Source organism: Theropithecus gelada, chromosome 5 (assembly GCF_003255815.1).
Source record: "Theropithecus gelada isolate Dixy chromosome 5, Tgel_1.0, whole genome shotgun sequence".
Taxonomy (NCBI): domain Eukaryota; kingdom Metazoa; phylum Chordata; class Mammalia; order Primates; family Cercopithecidae; genus Theropithecus; species Theropithecus gelada.
In genome coordinates, this window is record NC_037672.1 from 57,128,725 (window position 1) to 57,146,533 (window position 17,809).

Sequence of the window (17,809 nt, forward strand, 5' to 3'; positions counted from 1 at the left end):
TAGAAGAGCATACTTTGGAAGTTAATTCATGTCACACTGAGGAATTGGTTAGGATAAAATATTTTAAAAGCAACGTAGACATAAAATGTTCCTTTATTATGTAAAACAGTAGTTGTAATATGTACTTTGCAGCATTCCAGAAAAAAAGAAGTTGAAAAAAATATGGCTATCTATGCTGAGTGCAGTTGCTCATGCCTGTAATCTTAGCGCTTTGGGAGGCCAAGGTGGGAGGATCACCGGAAGCTAGGAGTTTGAGACTAGCCTGAGCAACATAGCAAGACCCTGTCTCTACAAAAAAAAATGTTTTAATCAGCCAGGCATGGTCGCATGTCCCTGTAGTCCTAGTTGCTGGTGAGGCTGAGACGGGAGGATCCTTGAGTCCAGGAGTTTGAGGTTAAGTGAGCTACGATCACGCCACTGTACTCCAACGTGAACCCTCCAGAGTGAACCCTCATCTCTTAAAGAATAAATAACAAATGCAAATATCTATTTGAAATACAAATTGCTTCAGACCAAAATAAATTCTTCATCTATTGGTTGCTATTCGCAAAAGTTTCCGATGAAAATTTGAGCAACATTCACTGTGTAATGAGTACTTCCCTAGGTGTGGGGTGAACCAGATGTTTAGGGTGTATCCTGAATTTCATTATAAAACAGAGGAAACAAGATTGATAGAAACACTGCTGCCATAAGCTATATTAGTAAGAACTGACCATCTCCTTTAAAAGCTGGGTTTCTAGAGGGAATTCCGGATGTTAAGCTCAGCCAGTGGATAGCTGCAGCCACAACAGGCTTGGATTTGCCATCCCACTGCCCAGCAGCTTTCCAACAGATTACAGATGATGTTGTGAGTAAAGATTGTTTTACTTACTCATTTAGTCTTATCTCTAAATTCATAGGTAATTTAAGGTTAGCTAGTTTTTCATGATTTTCAGGACAAATGAAATATATTGTTATAACAAGTTACAAAAATTAGCTGGTGGTGGTAGCTCATGCTTGTAGTCCCAGCTACCTAGGAGGCTGAGGCAGGAGGATTGCTTTGAACCCAGGAGGTGGAGATTTAGTGAGCCAAGATCATGGCATTGCACTCCAGCCTGGGCAACAGAGCAAAACTGTGTCTCAAAAAAATAAAAATGTATTATAACAAGGATATTTTTAAGTTATATTTTTGTAGCATTCTAAATTTTGGCTGTATTTTGGATTTCACTTTTTTCTTGGGGAACTACAGGCCAAGAACACTAGAGCTCCTCTGAGGTCTTTCATTTAATAAGTAGAACTTATAGCACCTTAAGAAGGATTTTCAAACTCCTTGTATCTTATTGTCCCAACTGTGTTTCAAAACCTATATCCTAATAGACAGGCTTGCTCAAGTCAAACAAATGGTAAAGTAAAACTTTTGACTGAAGATTAATTCAACAATTGAATACTTAATTGCCTATAGTAATATGAATGTTCTGGATAGAAATGTTAACACATACTGAATTGCTTTCTCCTTTGTTAATGCAGCATGTTTATCAGTTGCTAATGTTGCACTTACTGTTATATTTCCTCTTCTCTTAGGATTCAATGTGGGCAGAAGTGCTGGTGGGAGATCGACAGTCAGGGAGATTAACCGAGATGCTTGTCATTTTCCTGGTTTTCCAGTCCTTCAGTCATTCCTTCCTAAACACACTAATGTCCCTGCCCTCTATTTTCTCCTCATGGCATTGTTTCTGCAGCAGCCAGTTAGTGAGCTGCCTGAGAACCTGCAGGTCAGTGTGCCTGTCATCAGCTGCCGGAGTAAGCAGGGTTGCCAGGTAGGAATTATCTAGCAAGGGGCGCGTGAAATTATGTATTCCAAAGAATCACCGTAGGATAATGGATAATCACTGTAAAACCAACTGTCAATTCCATCACTTTCCCCACATTTAAGGTTTGATTTGGGACAGAAAAATTTGAAAATACCACAGAAAATTTTCCCAAAAGTCCTTTGTCCCTATTTACATTTTTTTCCTATATGATTACTCTGTATATTATATATGCATAAAGACTCTGTATGATATTTAATGGTGATCTAAAGAACTCTTTTGTTACATGATTTATTTTATTTTATTTTATTTTATTTTATTTGTGAGACAGAGTCTTATTCTGTCACCCAGGCTGAAGTGCAGTGGCGTGACTGACTGAAAATTTCACCTCCCGGGTTCAAGCGATTCTCCCACCTCAGCCTCCTGAGTAGCTGAAACTACAGTCAGGCGCCACCCCACTGGGCTAATTTTTGTATTTTTAGTAGAGAGAGGGTCTTACCATGTTGGCCTAGCTGGTCTTGAACTCCTGACCTCAGGTGATCCACCTGCCTCAGCCTCCCAAAGTGCTGGGATTACAGGCATGAGCCACTGTGCCCAGCCTGTTAATGTGATTTATTTCTGCGGAATTAAAAATGAAAGGAGTAGCTTATATACCATAAATTAAATATCACTCCTCGAGTGGGTGTGACAGGATTCTCAGTGCAAATTCTGATTGGGGAAAAACAATTACTTAATGATAGATATTATCAACATTAGGAAAACAGTAAGACTTTAGTTGACTTCTAATTGAAGACTATTAAAGATGTCTATATATAGCTAATGTTTGTGGTACTGCAAAGACTTAGGAATTTAGCTTTTAGATTCAACTATGCTTCCATCCTAATGCCAAATGCTATTCAAATCAATTCTAGTAGTTGACAAAATCTTTTAAGTGTAAACACTTGAGTCTGTGCCCTTAGATTAAATCAAGATACAGATTCATGCTTAGCGCAGTTGTATTGGTTATGCAGTTTTTCAATATCCATGGTACCATAGTCATAAAGTTTATTTATAAACCTGCTATTAATAAGTCTCAATTTTTATTTTATCAGATCTTATCTGTAAGTAATCTAAAATTAAAATATTGCTGAGAATGGGAAAGAAGTGAGTTAATGTGCTTTGTTTAAAAGATCTTGCTTAAATTTATTGGTTCTATAATTTTATCTCTTGGCTAATTAACGTGTGTTTTATTTTTACATTCTTTAGGAAAAAAGTAGAAAGCAGTTTTTTAACATAGGTACCTAAGGCAGGATGCAGAATAATACATAGTATTCAATTTTTTTATATCTATAAAAATGAGTTTTAAAATGTAGGATGAAAGGGTACTAGTTCTTTATGTCTATATCATTGGTTACTTTTAAAAACAACAAAAAACTAGTTTCAAAGAAATTTTAGACTATTAGAACTTACGAGGGTCTCTACTGAAAAATTAGTGGTGGCTAATATTTGCTTACTTTCACCTCTGCAGTTTGACTTGGATTCCATCTGGACATTTATCTTTGGAGTTCCTGCCTCCAGCGGAACTGTGGTCTCTTCTATCCATAACGTGTGCACAGAAGCTGTTTTTTTATTATTGGGAATGCTCCGCAGCATGCTGAATTCAGTAAGTTCACTCAGATACCCAGGCCTATTGAGAGTTCCTCCTGCCTGGGATACTTTTTTGTAAATAGAGGAATGTTTTGGTAACATAACTACTTATTTACTGCATGATCTCTGGAACTTGAGACTCTTAATGTTAGACAAAGTTATGTCTAATGTAAGAACACACTGTGTAGTTGTTAAGACCATGGACTCTGAAGCCCTACCTGGGTTAAAATCTCACCTCTGGTACTTCCAACCTGTTATCCTCAGTTATGTGCCTCAGTTTCCTGGTGTTTAAAATGCCAGCGATAATAGAATGCATCTCTTAGGGTATTTGTGAGGAATTAATAAGATAGTGTATACACATAAAGCACTTATAAACATGCCTGATACATAAGTGTTTCATAAGTATTAACTTATATTATTAATATTATAGAATATATAATAATGAGTACATATGTAATGAGTATATATTTGTAGTGAATGTTATTACAATTATAATATGACATAATATTTCAACTTTTAAAGTCACTTTCTTTTAGATGTCAGAAATGTTAACAATACAAGTTTCATTTGATTTTGTTTTTGCTTTTCTTCTGCTCTAATTATGTCTAACTTAGAGATGAAGAATTGAAAGAGTAAAAGACAAAATTGATGTTCCTATCGATCTGACAGGAATACAGTGAATAATGACCAGATTTGTTTGTACAATTTAGGATTGTGTTGTAACAGGAAACATTAACTTGACTCCTTGAATTACATGTACCTGACACATCTAATTTCAGTCAAAACTATTGTGGTATCATCTAAGAACAGAACATTACCATTAGATGTACTAATTTAGAATGTTTTAGGAGTCTTGTTTTGGTGCCTATTCATAAACAACTACAAAAACATAAGAAAAGTTTTTTAAAAGATACTCTCTGGGCAGATATCAGAAGATATACATTGTTCAGATATACAGTATTCATGGTTTTTCTTTAATCATCATCATTGTTGTATTACATAATGCTTAAGAGTGAGGCTCAGAAAGGTGAAGTAATTTCCCCACCTTTTATCTTACTCCTAACTTCCTAGCATGATGCACGATGGGGCAACATTGATGGTAATACAGCCACTTTGGTACCACCAACAATCATGATAATAATAATGAATAATCAAAACCACTGATAATGGTTAGCAGACCTGTGAGTAATCCAACGATTAGACAATGATCCCATCAGTTTCTAAGGGGATTTTTTTTAAGCTAGTTTCTAAATTTCTTTGCGTGTGTGTTTGCTCATATGTGTGGTTTACAGAGTTCTGTACCATCAATATATCCAGTTTCATAAGAATACTGAGTAGTGGATTTTTAAAATAATTTATAGCAGTGTCAATTACTCTAACATAGTGTTTCCTCTCATGTCCCCATAACAGCCTTGGCAATCAGAAGAAGAGGGATCTTGGCTCCGAGAATATCCTGTGACCCTGATGCAGTTCTTCAGATATTTGTATCACAATGTCCCAGACCTTGCCTCCATGTGGATGAGCCCTGACTTCCTGTGTGCACTAGCAGCCACCGTCTTCCCCTTCAATATTCGCCCTTACTCAGAGATGGTAGGAAAGGGGGAGGAAAATGTCAGAACTGGAATTAGTCTGTTTCAATGGTTAGCAGATTTTTTTTGACAATCTTTTAAGCTTCTGAACAAGTTACAATTTCATAACTTTATACATCACCTCTTGCATTATTGTCTGGTGTCCCCAGCTCCCCACAGTTTCCTTCTGCTTTCTCCTAAAATCACAGTGAACTCTACTTCCTTTTCTCATTCACCATATTCTTGTAAGTCCCTTGTTAGTAATTTCCCTTTTCAAATAGTTGATTCATTTCTTATTTTACATGATGCCAGCTGTGTAGTTATAAAATGTTCTTTTCCATTAAGATAACTCTAGTCCAACCAAATTTATTTAGTTATTATTTTAGGAAGTAGATATTTGCTGGATTTAACTTTTACAAATAAATTATAGGGTTGAAAGCAAGTGTTGGTCCTTTCTTCCGCCTGACTTTTCTTTTTTCATTAAACTTTTATTTTGCTTATTTTGTACTAACTTAAAAACTACTAGATATAATCACATATAGTATGTATAGATACTCTTTTGTCCTTTAAAATAAGCCCAAAAATTGTGTTAGCATGTACAATATCATATCTTCATATGCTGCCTTGTTTCCTGCTTTGAAAATATATTCACATGGAAATTCACTGAACCACATTTTTGCAGAGGCCTTGATGGATAATTTCATAACTTAGAGTCTAAATACTGTTCATTACAGTAACTAATAGTTCAGTTGACATAAATACTGATGACTTCAAAACAAATAAACTATTGTAATTTACACAAAACCATATTGCAGGGGCTTGTACTTACCACTTTTGCATGTTGATGTTGATTAGCTAATAAACTGTAAACATAAAACAGGCTTAAAAATAAATAGATAGAACACACCCAAAAGATAGTTATTCCTCCATAGTACTTCAAAATTTCATGATTTTTCTTCTTATTTCCACCATGTACTCTAGAACCTGGGGTAGATGACCTTCTTTATACTAATTTTTCTCCATGTATAAAGGTACAGTACTTATTTTAAAATGATGGGGATTTTTAGGAGAAGGGCAAATATGACACATGACCTTAATACCGTGGCTTGTTTATAATGTTTAGAATCCTTATTTTTGGTTAAAAAAAAAAAAAAAAGAAAAAAAAAAGACCTTGAATAATATATCAATGTCTTTTTGTTGTCAGCATCTTTTTTTTTTTTTTTGAGACAGGGTTTCGCTCTTATCATCCCAGCTGGAGTGCAATGGTGGCATGATCTCGGCTCACTGCAACCTCTGCGTCCCAAATTCAAGCGATTCTCCTGCCTCAGCCTCCTGAGTAGCTGAGATTGCAGGCATGGACCACTATGCCTGGCCAGTTTTTCTGTGTTTTTAATAGAGATGGGGTTTCGCCATGTTGGCCAGGGTAGTCTGGAACTCCTGATCTCAGGTGATCCGCCCGCGTCGGCCTCCCAAAGTACTGGGATTACAGGCGTGAGCCACTGCGTCTGGCCATCAGCGTCTTATAATTTCTTTGCTAGTCTCTCTCTCTCTGTCACTTGGTTCAAAATTGGTACTAGTATTGTTGGTTTTTTTAATTAATTTATTTTTTTAACCTATAAAAAATGGATCAGCCCTTGCATGCTACCATTATGCCAGATTTTTATCTGAAATTCTGTGACATTTGACTTCACAGTAGGGGTAGAGTTCAAATATGGAAACATAGTTATCCTCATTTTATTCCATATATTTTAAGTGCAGTTAGCCGCAGTAGACATATAATTCAACATGAAGGTGGTATGTTGTTAGTGGTCAGTCAGAAACACCATATGTTGCATAACCATGACATATGGTGCCAGATTACTACCTTGAAAGGAAGGGTCGAGTAAAGCAGAGTGAAATAATGTGCTGAACAGCTTAATAGGTGGAAAATACTGCTGCTACAGTTTTATTTTTAGGAAACACAGAAGTAGAAATGTCAGAGTCTAATGTGATTACTGTATCTTTCCACTTGATTTTACTAGGTGACTGACCTTGATGATGAAGTTGGATCTCCAGCAGAAGAGTTTAAAGCGTTTGCAGCAGACACAGGGATGAACAGGAGCCAATCAGAGTACTGCAATGTGGGCACCAAGACATATCTGACCAATCACCCAGCTAAAAAGTTCGTTTTTGACTTCATGAGGGTCTTAATCATAGACAACCTCTGTCTCACCCCTGCCAGCAAGCAAACTCCACTAATTGATCTTTTGTTGGAGGTAAAGAAATGCATTTATATCTCTTTTGCATTATTTTTTAAATTAGAACATTAGTAACCAAGCAAGTTCTATGCCAAAGATTTTTAATTCCTCTTGTTTATGTGTAGGCAGAACATGGTATAGGCTGTGCAAAGTTGTTAATCCCACATGTGCTTTAGACCCTATCAATTTGTTCTTCTTTTCCTTCCCTCAAAGATGTCTCTAATTCAGTCCTTTATCATCCTTTCTCTAGAAGCTGGCAGACTTCTTCTGTAAAAAGCCAAATAGTAAATATTTTAAGCTTGTGAGCCATACAGTCTCTGTCACAACTATTCAGCTACGTTGTTGTAGCTAGAAAGCAGCCATGGACAGCAAGTAAGAGAATGAGCATGGCAGTGTTCTGATAAAACTTTATCTACAGAAACAGCACAGGCTGTATTTGGCCCACAGGCCATAGTGTGCCAGTCCCTTCCCTGGACATTAACAGTGCCTAGTGCCATTGTCTTCTTACCTTATAACTTCCTACATCAATTTATCTTACCTATCATTGCCAGATGTTACTGTTGTCAGTGTCCTGTGCAGCTTAAGACATGGTGTATTGTACAGAATAGGTGCCCAGGATGCACTTGTTAAATTCCCCAAGGCAGCAAACTTCTAGGTTGCCTGCCTGCCCATTCTCCTGACAATTGATATGAATCAACTGATACATCAGAAAATGAGAGTGGCTCTAAGCCTTTAAGTGACCTCATTGCTGGCTCTAGAAATTAGCTATCCCAGAAAAGTATTAAAAAATGTTTACCTAGAAAAGCCTGAAGATATCACAGAGAGATAATTTAATACCGTATAATTAGTTGCATATACATTAATGTTCTTTTGACCAATTCATGTAAATAAGGTCAAACAGCCCATGCCAGGGGCTCTAAAAATAACATGTTTTGTGAAAGAGTAGATCTGTGGAGAAGACTGCTTTTCTCTTTGAGGAACTTCCACTATCTCTCAGCCGTTTGACAGCTGAACCTGAGATTTTTTTGTGTGTGCGCGCCCTCTAGTGGCTAGTACACTTAACTTATAAATAGCAACCTGAAAACCACATGTTTATCTTATCCATGTGAAAATATCTCAATTTGGTCAATTTTTAAAAAATCACTAGTGTAATTAGGGTACCAGTTATGCTAAGCATTTAACCAGGATGACAATGTTTAATAATGGCAGGAGAATAATTGGTTTCCTCACTAATGCATGTGGTAGAATTAAAAAGCAGGCCCAGTGGAACTTCTCCCGTTTGGAAACTTTAAAAAGCTCTAAGAAGAGAGATGACCAGTATCTCACTGTATATGGTAAAAATTTGAAGCATTTTGTGAAAAAGTGAAATAGTTTGTCAGAAAATAATAGGATAAAGGCCAGAAGAGAAGTGTGCAAGAAAGCATAACTGATCAAAAAAGGAAAATACATACATGAAAGATATGGAATGACTGGAAATATCCAGTGATAGCATTTTCAAGCTTCTGGAACCTGAAGAGCTAATTAATTAACCATATATAAATTGTATAATTGCCCTTTATTTTTGTTTTCTATATTTTTTTAGTAGGAAAAATTTGATATATAACAACATGTATTAACCTTGAAGTAAGGTTCTCTTTGTTGTGGGCACGAATTTGCCCTACAGTAGAATAGTGCTTCATTATACTAGGGAGTAGGATTATAGTTCAGGGAAGAGCAGGGGGTGTCAGGATTGAAGTTTCCAGATAGATTATAAACTGCTTAGAGACCAACTTTCATGTGTTCCTTTGTCTCTCACAACAGTTAGCACAGAGACTTGGTGTATTCTATCAGTACAGTAAGTCCTGGCTTAATGTCATTGATAGGTTCTTGGTAGCTGCAACTTTAAGCAAAATGATGTGTAACAAAACTAATTTTTTTTCCTCATCAACCTTATAATAAAACTATGTTGAAGGAAACGATGTTATTTGAAGACCTGCTGTACATTGTTTCACTTAAAGTTGCAGTTGCCAGGAACCTGTCAATGACATTAAGTAAGGCTTACTGTATTTTTGAATCATTTAACTATTCATCCCTGGAAATTCCCAAACAGGAAGATAGGATACCATCTAATAAAAAAACATAGAAATTTGCTTTTAAATATTTTGAGGATCTTTAATATACATATGCAGAATAGATATACAAAAAAATTTTATGTTAATGAAATATTAACATTCTGTGTCTTCCAATGGTGTAACAATAAATTATAAACCTATGATTTTGAAAATTATGATTATGAAGTCTTTATCCATGAAGAGATTCAAGAAGAAAATTAGGTTGAGCATGGTGGCTCATGCCTGTAATCCCAACCCTTTCTTTCGGAGGTCAAAGCAGGAAGATTTCTTAAGGCCAGGAGTTCAAGACCAACCTGGGCAACAGGTGAAATCCCATCTTTGCAAAAAAATTAGCCATAGCCAGTGTTGTGGTGCATGCCTATATCCTACCTACTGGAGGCTAAGGTGGAAGGATCGCTGGAGCCCAGGAGTTCAAAGTTGCAGTGAGCCATGATTACACTACTGCATTCCAATGCATTCCAGCCTAGGTGTCAGAGTGAGACCCTGTCTCAAAAAGAAAAGAAAAAAAAAAAAAGAAGAGAGAGAGAGAATTATCTTATATATTTACCATTTACCTTTGTGAAGGAAGGGACTTGAACATCTGAGTCCAGTAAACGTGAACCAGAGCATGTTCAGTCTTATGAGTGTTAGAATTTCATTATAAAAGTATCTACTTACTTGATTATATCTACAAAAGAACATGTAAAATTACCTTCGTTAGTGGTAAAATTCATTAGCATACAAATAGGAGATTTTCATTCATATAGACTGGCTTTAGTGTGACTGAGGCCAAATACAAGGGAAGTGGTGTGCTGTAGCAGAAAGCTAGAGCATGGGTTTGAGAGTAAGAAGTGCCTGGGTTTAAATTCTGGCCCTGGCCGGGCGCAGTGGCTCAAGCCTGTAATCCCAGCACTTTGGGAGGCCGAGACGGGCGGATCACGAGGTCAGGAGATCGAGACCATCCTGGCTATCACGGTGAAACCCCATCTCTACTAAAAATACAAAAAATTAGCCGGGCGCGGTGGCGGGCGCCTGTAGTCCCAGCTACTCGGGAGGCTGAGGCAGGAGAATGGCGTGAACCCGGGAGGCGGAGCTTGCAGTGAGCTGAGATCCGGCCACTGTACTCCAGCCTGGGCGGCAGAGTGAGACTCTGTCTCAATAAATAAATAAATAAATAAATAAATTCTGGCCCTGTTGTTTAATGTATAAGCATGTTCATCTTCCCAAGCTAAATTCATTCTCTAGAGAATGATATTATTTACCATCTCTCTTACAAGATTACTGTGAGGGTTAAATATATGTACATCACCCAGCAAAAAGTATTTTGAGGAATTACATGTGTGCTGGATATAGCTGTGTGACCTTGACCAAGTTCAATTATCTTCACATCTATACAATTTACATATCTGTAAAATGATATAAAAGTGGAACCTCTCTGAGAATTATTGTGAAAACTAAGTAAGATTTAATACTCATAACACAGTGCCCGACACTTAAACATACTCAAAAAATTGACTGAGTGGCCTGTGTTGTCTTCTATAGGGGTGCCTAGAGACTCTTTTCCTAGCTCCTGTTTATCAGTAACCTCTGCTGTCACCACTAGACTTCTGGAGAGCCAAATGAATTTGCTGCAAATAAATACTGTGGCAATAGGAAGAAAGTGCATGTGAACAGCTCAAACAGATTTGTGTATATCTGGAGGTAAAGATAATGAAACCGAGAGGGTGCTGACTTGCAGTGTGTGTTAGTCCAACCTCACACTGCTAATAAAGACATACCTGAGACGGGGTAATTTTTAAAGGAAAGAGGTTTAATTGACTCATAATTCAGCAAGGCTGGGGAGGCCTCAGGAAACTTACAATCATGGCAGAAGGGGAAGCAAACACGTCCATCTTCACATTGTGGCAGCAAGGAGAAGTGCAGAGTGAAGTGGGGAAATACCCCCTTATAAAACCATCAGGTCTCTTGAGAACTCACTCAGTATCACAAGAACAGCATGAGAGTAACCACCCCCATGATTTAATTACCTTCCACTGTGTCCCTCCCATGACTTGTGGGGATTATGGGAGCTACAATTCAAGATGAGATTTGGGAGGGGATACGGCCAACACTTTTCTGACACCATAAGCACCTTACTGTGGTCTGAGGAGTTCACTGGACTCTATTCCAACCATCTTCTGCAAGAGCTCCCCATTGTCATACATCAGAGTGAAACCCACCCTGAGGAACTACAGGGACACAAGCAAAAAACAATGGCCAAGTGGGCAAAGAGAGCACCACAGAATAACTCAGAGAGGAAAAATCAGTCAACAGGCAGACTACAGTCAGAATCAGGAGACTCAAAATCCTATGTTTAATGCCTTCCAGCCCATTACAGAAACAGGACAGAATTCCAAAGGCCTGCCTTCCATAGCGACTGTGCTGTTTACCCATGGGCAGCAGACGTGTACAGGCTGTCTGGCCTGTGTGTGGGACACAAAGATTCTGGGTAGTGTCCCCAAGTCCTCGAAAAGGAGACTGTTTAAAGATGGATATGTTGACTGGCTGCCTTCATTCTGGTTGTCTGGTGGACCAACCAGTCTTATCTAAAAGAGTGATGAACAGATTGTAGCCCACACTCTGCAGATTTGCTCTTGTGCTTTTAACTTTCATAAGGTGATTTTAGTAGAGCGGGGAGAGTATGATGTAACTGGTGAAGCCATGGGCTTTGGCTTCACAGAAACTGAGAATTGAATCCTAGATGTGACTTGACCAAGTGACTTACTCTCTCGAAGCCTCAGTTAACTTATTTCTAAGATCGTTAGTATCTTTTTCAAGGGTATTTTCCTGACTATATGAGATAATGTATATATATAAGCCCTACGTCTGGCACAAAACAGTAGTCCAGTGAATTGTTTAAAAAGAAAAAGAACATCTCAGAGACAACAATGCATGCTTTCATAAAATGTTAAGTCCTTGAAAAGTTAGACTGCTATACACCTCACAAGAACATCAAACTAGGCCACTAGGACCAGTCACAAGTGTAAATTCTGGGTCCTCATCATGCGTGTAACAGTTTTATTGAGACAAATCAGAAGATTAAATGCCTGTTGATGAGTAAGTCAGTCTTAAATCCTTCTGGAATAAGAAAGAATATTATTTTAATAAAAATAAATTACATTCACTTCTGTATGTTTAGTAGTCCCTTTGTTTTACAGACTTCAAAACTTTTTCTAGTTAAGATTTGATAAGCCCTACTCATTACTACTTATCTCATTAACCACCTTGAGTTGATTATGAGCCTGAAAGAGTAACTTTCTTTTTTTGAGACAGGGTCTTGCTCTGTTGCATAGTCTGGAATACAGTGGCACAGTCGTGGCTCACTGCATCCTTGACCTGCCGAGCTCAATCAATCCTCCCATCTCAGCCTCCCAAGTAGCTGTGACTACCGGCACACACCACCGTGCCAGACTTTTTTTTTTTTTTTTTTTTTTTTGATAGAGACAGGGTTTTACCATTGTCCCCAGGCTGATTTTGAACTCCTGGGCTCAAGTGATCCACCCACCTTAGCCTCCCAAAGTACTGGGATTATAGGCATTAGCCTCCATGCCCAGCCAGGAGTACCATTTTTTTCAAAATGTTTATGTCCTTCTGTGACTGCAGAGCTTTATTCCTTAGCAAATTATGATAACTCAAGCTATTGGATAAAATGGTCTCTGATGTAATTATAAGGAAACCCTCCTGTAACTGTCGGTCTGCTGTTAATCACTTAAAAGTCCTCACATCCTCTTCAGTTTATAGGGATAAGACACTCAATGGTAGTATCAGCTTGAAAGGACTAGACAGGCCTTGGTCACAAGTCTCCTGCTCGCTATTGTATTAATCTGTTAACTACACAGGAAAATGTATCAAGATTAAAAACAACATGAGATGTTCTTCACTTTTTCCCAAATTAGTTTTATGACAAACCAAACTCCTAAGCACTGGTCTTCTTTTAATTCTTACTAGACCCATATTTTGTCATTTTAAAACAAAATAAGTAGTCTTATGCAGAAGAAGGAGCAATTTTCCTTACAATTTTAGTTTAGCGGTTGGCTTTTGAGAACTTAGGTTAGTGTTCTTGTTCTCAATAAAGAACTTTTATTCTAGCTACTTTCTTAAAACATTTAACAGGACCACCTTGAAAATCAGAATAGAAGGGAAAGTAGAACAGCATTCTAAAAGCCCACTTTTGTAACATGGTCATAAATATAGTACCAGATCTCCCTATTCAAGAATAAGTAGGTTCTTCTATTTCACTTGCAAAACCTCAATACTGTGCCTGAATCTAAAACATACAGATCTCTTTTTAAGAAAGGATGTTATGACATTTATTGAGTTGTTTAATATCCAACTCCTATCAAAAACCTGGCTGAAACTACTGGCATTTGAGGGTGACAAAAGGCTCTTTCCTACATCTCATCCCACTGTTGCCAGTTCCTTGCTGCTCACCGGATCAGATACTGGAAAGTTATGCACCTGGATTGTCATACCCTAATTACAAGTAGAATTGTTGTCAGTAGACTACAGTTTAACTTTGTGCTCGACACTTTAACATAAGATAATTTTCAGAATCATCTTTGCATATTGTAAAACTTAGCAAAGATACCACCTATATAGAGTTGTTCACTATCCTCCTCACAAAAACCCACAGAGAACATTCCTCTCAGAACAATTTTAGGAAAACATATATCTTTGCTGACCATCTATTGTGTTTTTCTTTCCTTCTTACTTTTTTTCTTTTTTTTTTTTTTTTTTTTTTTTTTTTTTGAGACTGAGTCTGGCTCTGTCGCCCAGGCTGGAGTGCGGTGGCCGGATCTCAGCGCACTGCAAGCTCCGCCTCCCGGGTTCCCGCCATTCTCCTGCCTCAGCCTCCCGAGTAGCTGGGACCACAGGCGCCCGCCACTTCGCCCGGCTAGTTTTTGTATTTTTTTTTAGTAGAGACGGGGTTTCACCGTGTTAGCCAGGATGGTCTCGATCTCCTGACCTCGTGATCCGCCCGTCTCGGCCTCCCAAAGTGCTGGGATTACAGGCTTGAGCCACCGCGCCCGGCCTACTTTTTTTTCTTAAAAGGGTCTTGCTATATTGCACAGGCTTGACTCAAACTCAAGCAATCCTCCCACCCCAGCCTCCGTAGTAGCTGGAACTGTAGGCACTTGTGACACTGTGTGTTTCTTTTTATAGACAATAGAAAGCTTTTAAACTATTGTTTTCTTGACACCTATGAAGCTCAGAGCTAAATTTGTGCTTAATTATTTTTTTGTTACAATTATATTTCCCCTCCCTATTGACATGCCCTCTTGATTACTAGATTCTTGGGGTTTTTTATTTTAATGGCTTTATAATTCATTTGTTATTTATTTTATCTGTATTTCATTATAAACTGCCATATCTCTTTTGGAAGTGAGGTGTGATAACAGTCAAATATTTATTATATTGCTAAACAGTTTTTATATAACAATTTTTATATAACAGCTTTTATATAACAATTTTTATATAACAGTTATTATAACAGTTATATAACAGTTTTTATATAGCAATACTATATATAGTTTATGTATATGTTATATAATATAAACTGTAACCATATAATAAATATAATGTTTAGAATACTATGTTTTAAGAAATTGATTCAAAAGAAGATGATGTTTCACCTTTACTTTAAATTTTTTTTAATTCTGTAGTTAGAAAATATGTGAAAGTCCATAAGCATGTACACCATCTCTCATGGCATTTTAAAAATTTTATCAGTAGGATTTTTTAATCTTTTTAATACATTAGGTAATGTAAATATGATTGAGCTCATATTTTTTTTGTTGTTGGTTCTGTTTCTAATCCTAAATTTTCTTGATTAGGCTTCCCCTGAAAGGTCTACAAGAACTCAGCAAAAAGAATTTCAAACTTACATTTTGGATAGTGTGATGGACCATTTGCTTGCAGCTGATGTATTATTAGGTAATTCTGTGTTTTTATTTTATAAAAATACCTATAATCACTTTCCTCTCTAAGCCCCAAGTAAAACTACTTTTTAACATCAGCTTTTCTCTTTCCTTTTTTGTCTGGCTTCTCATACTCAACATTATATTTGTGAGATTTATCTTGTTGCATGTAGCAGGAGTCCATTGTTTTCATTAATATATTGTATTTCATCATGTGATTATATCAATTTGTCATTTTACTCTTGACAGACATATGAAAGTTTTCACCTTGAGATAATTTTAACAGCTGCTATAAACATTCATGTTCATATGGACCACATATGTGTATAATACTTACACATATCTATTGAGTATATGCCTATGAGTGGAATTGTTGGGTCATAGGTATATGTATGTTATCTTTTTAGTATGGCTTCCAGGACATAGAGTCAAAACACATTGAAATGTGTTTTTTCTGTATGTCTATATCTAGTTACAATAAAAATATGAAACTTAATACATGTACAATGAAGCCAACATTTGTGTATAAAACAAAGTAGAATTATAAGAGAAGGAAACATAATGGGTTAGTATACTATATATGCTACTTTTGAGTTCCTAGCAATAATACTAATCATATAACCTCTGTGCTGTTAAATTACAATTATTTCCCGAAGTAAATTTGCCAGGAAATCTTTAGTATTGTCTTAACATGCAACTATGCACTCTCAAAGTCAAGTCACAGTTTTGTACTTATTCTTATCAGTTTAGAGCAGTCATACTACACAAAGACACAACACAAATAATTTTGATTAATGGGGCAATTTAGCATTAGGTGAGAATAATAAAAATCAAATTCTGTGGCATTAGGTGAGAATAATAAAAATTATTATTAGCATTAGGTGAGAATAATAAAAATCGAACCTCCAGAATTTCTGTGGAGGAAAGGCTTAAAGCAGTGGTCCCCAAACTTTTTGGCACTGGGGACCAGTTTCGTTGGAGACAGTTTTTCCACAGACCGGGGCAGGGGGGTGGGATTATGGTTTTGTGATGATTCAAGTATTACATTTATCATTTGATTATCGGAAGGATTGTGCAACCCTGGATCCCTTGCATGCACGGTTCATAATAGGGCTTGCCCTCCTATGAGAATCTAATGGCGCAGCTGATCTGACAGAAGGAGCTCCAGTGGTAATGCTTGCACACCCGCCTCACACCTTCTGCTGTGTGGTCCAGTCCATGTCCTGGGAGTTGGGGACCCCTGGCTTAGAGGAAACATTCTGGTTAGGAGGAGGAGCTCGGAGGATTAGTCTGAAAGCAATATGTATATGCAAACACACTGAAAACACTCAGATAGCTTTAGAAAGAGAGAGAGCCAATGGTAATGATGGAGGGGCTAAAAAAACCCCTCAACATTGATTATACTTTATTTTTCACAATTTTCTCTTTTCTGTCTGTGTTACTTCACTGCTATTAGAGCTATACTCTAAAACAGTTTTGTTTTACAGTTTTACCCTTTATTACTTACACAAAATCAATTAAGAGCTAATAAACTGGCCCTTTTTCTCTCAAATGGAGAACACCTGTGACTGACAGTTTATGTTGCGGAACTGCTTGTTTATCACAGACTCTTGTTTAGGCAATAGGAGACTCCACAGGTAGTTTCAATCCATAACACTTTATCCTGCTGAAATTATTCATCCTGATTTCTGACCATTGAACGTCATTTTCTTCAAGTAGTACATAAAAGCTAGTAGTCATATTTCTACATGTTGTAGATACACTTATTTTTCCTTAGCCTTATTTTTTTGAGGATCTGATCTTGTGTTGCTAGATATCAATTTTCTTAGACATTTTTTTCCTACTGGAATTTAGGGGAAGACGCATCTCTGCCTATTACCAGTGGAGGAAGCTACCAGGTATTGGTGAACAATGTGTTTTATTTCACACAACGTGTGGTGGACAAGCTTTGGCAAGGCATGTTCAACAAAGAATCTAAACTTCTTATAGATTTTATAATTCAACTAATTGCACAGGTAATCCATTGTCACTATCAGTTGTAGAGTACATGTTTTCCTATTGAAAACTTTGCCTATGGTGTCAAAATTGTTGAAATGAAGTGTAACTAATAAGATAATGAATGTTAACATTTAATAAAAAGCTAAGCTTATTAAAAGTGAATGGAGACAGGCCAGGCACAGTGGCTCACACCTGTAGTATCAGCACTTTAGAAGGCCAAGGCGGGCAGATCACTTGAGGTCAGAAGTCGGAGACCAGCCTGGCCAACATGTTGAGACCCTGTCTCTACCGAAAATACAAAAATTTGCCAGGCATGTTGGTGTGTGCCTGTAATTCCAGCTATTTGGGAAGCAGAGGCAGGAGAATCACTTGGACCTGGGAGGCGGAGGTTGCAGTGAGCCAAGATCACAGTACTGCACTCCAGCCTGGATGACAGAGCGAGACTCTGTCTCAAAAAAAAGAAACTGAATAGACATACAGACTTTGAACCCCTCCCCATTACCAATTGCCTGGTGCCAGTGTGTCCCTTTTAAAGTTGCCTAGGTG

The 17,809-nt window shown here is 37.4% G+C and overlaps 1 protein-coding gene across 1 annotated transcript in view; it reads left to right on the plus strand.

The window, feature by feature from the left end:
- Window positions 1-17,809, plus strand: part of WDFY3 (WD repeat and FYVE domain containing 3) — a 309,424-nt gene that overhangs the window by 220,936 nt on the left and 70,679 nt on the right. The window contains exons 33-38 of the mRNA XM_025385326.1: window positions 1,561-1,796; window positions 3,295-3,429; window positions 4,824-5,003; window positions 7,003-7,236; window positions 15,182-15,281; window positions 17,120-17,280. Of these exons, the coding sequence (XP_025241111.1) occupies window positions 1,561-1,796; window positions 3,295-3,429; window positions 4,824-5,003; window positions 7,003-7,236; window positions 15,182-15,281; window positions 17,120-17,280 (1,046 nt within the window). The remainder of the gene's footprint in view (window positions 1-1,560; window positions 1,797-3,294; window positions 3,430-4,823; window positions 5,004-7,002; window positions 7,237-15,181; window positions 15,282-17,119; window positions 17,281-17,809) is intronic.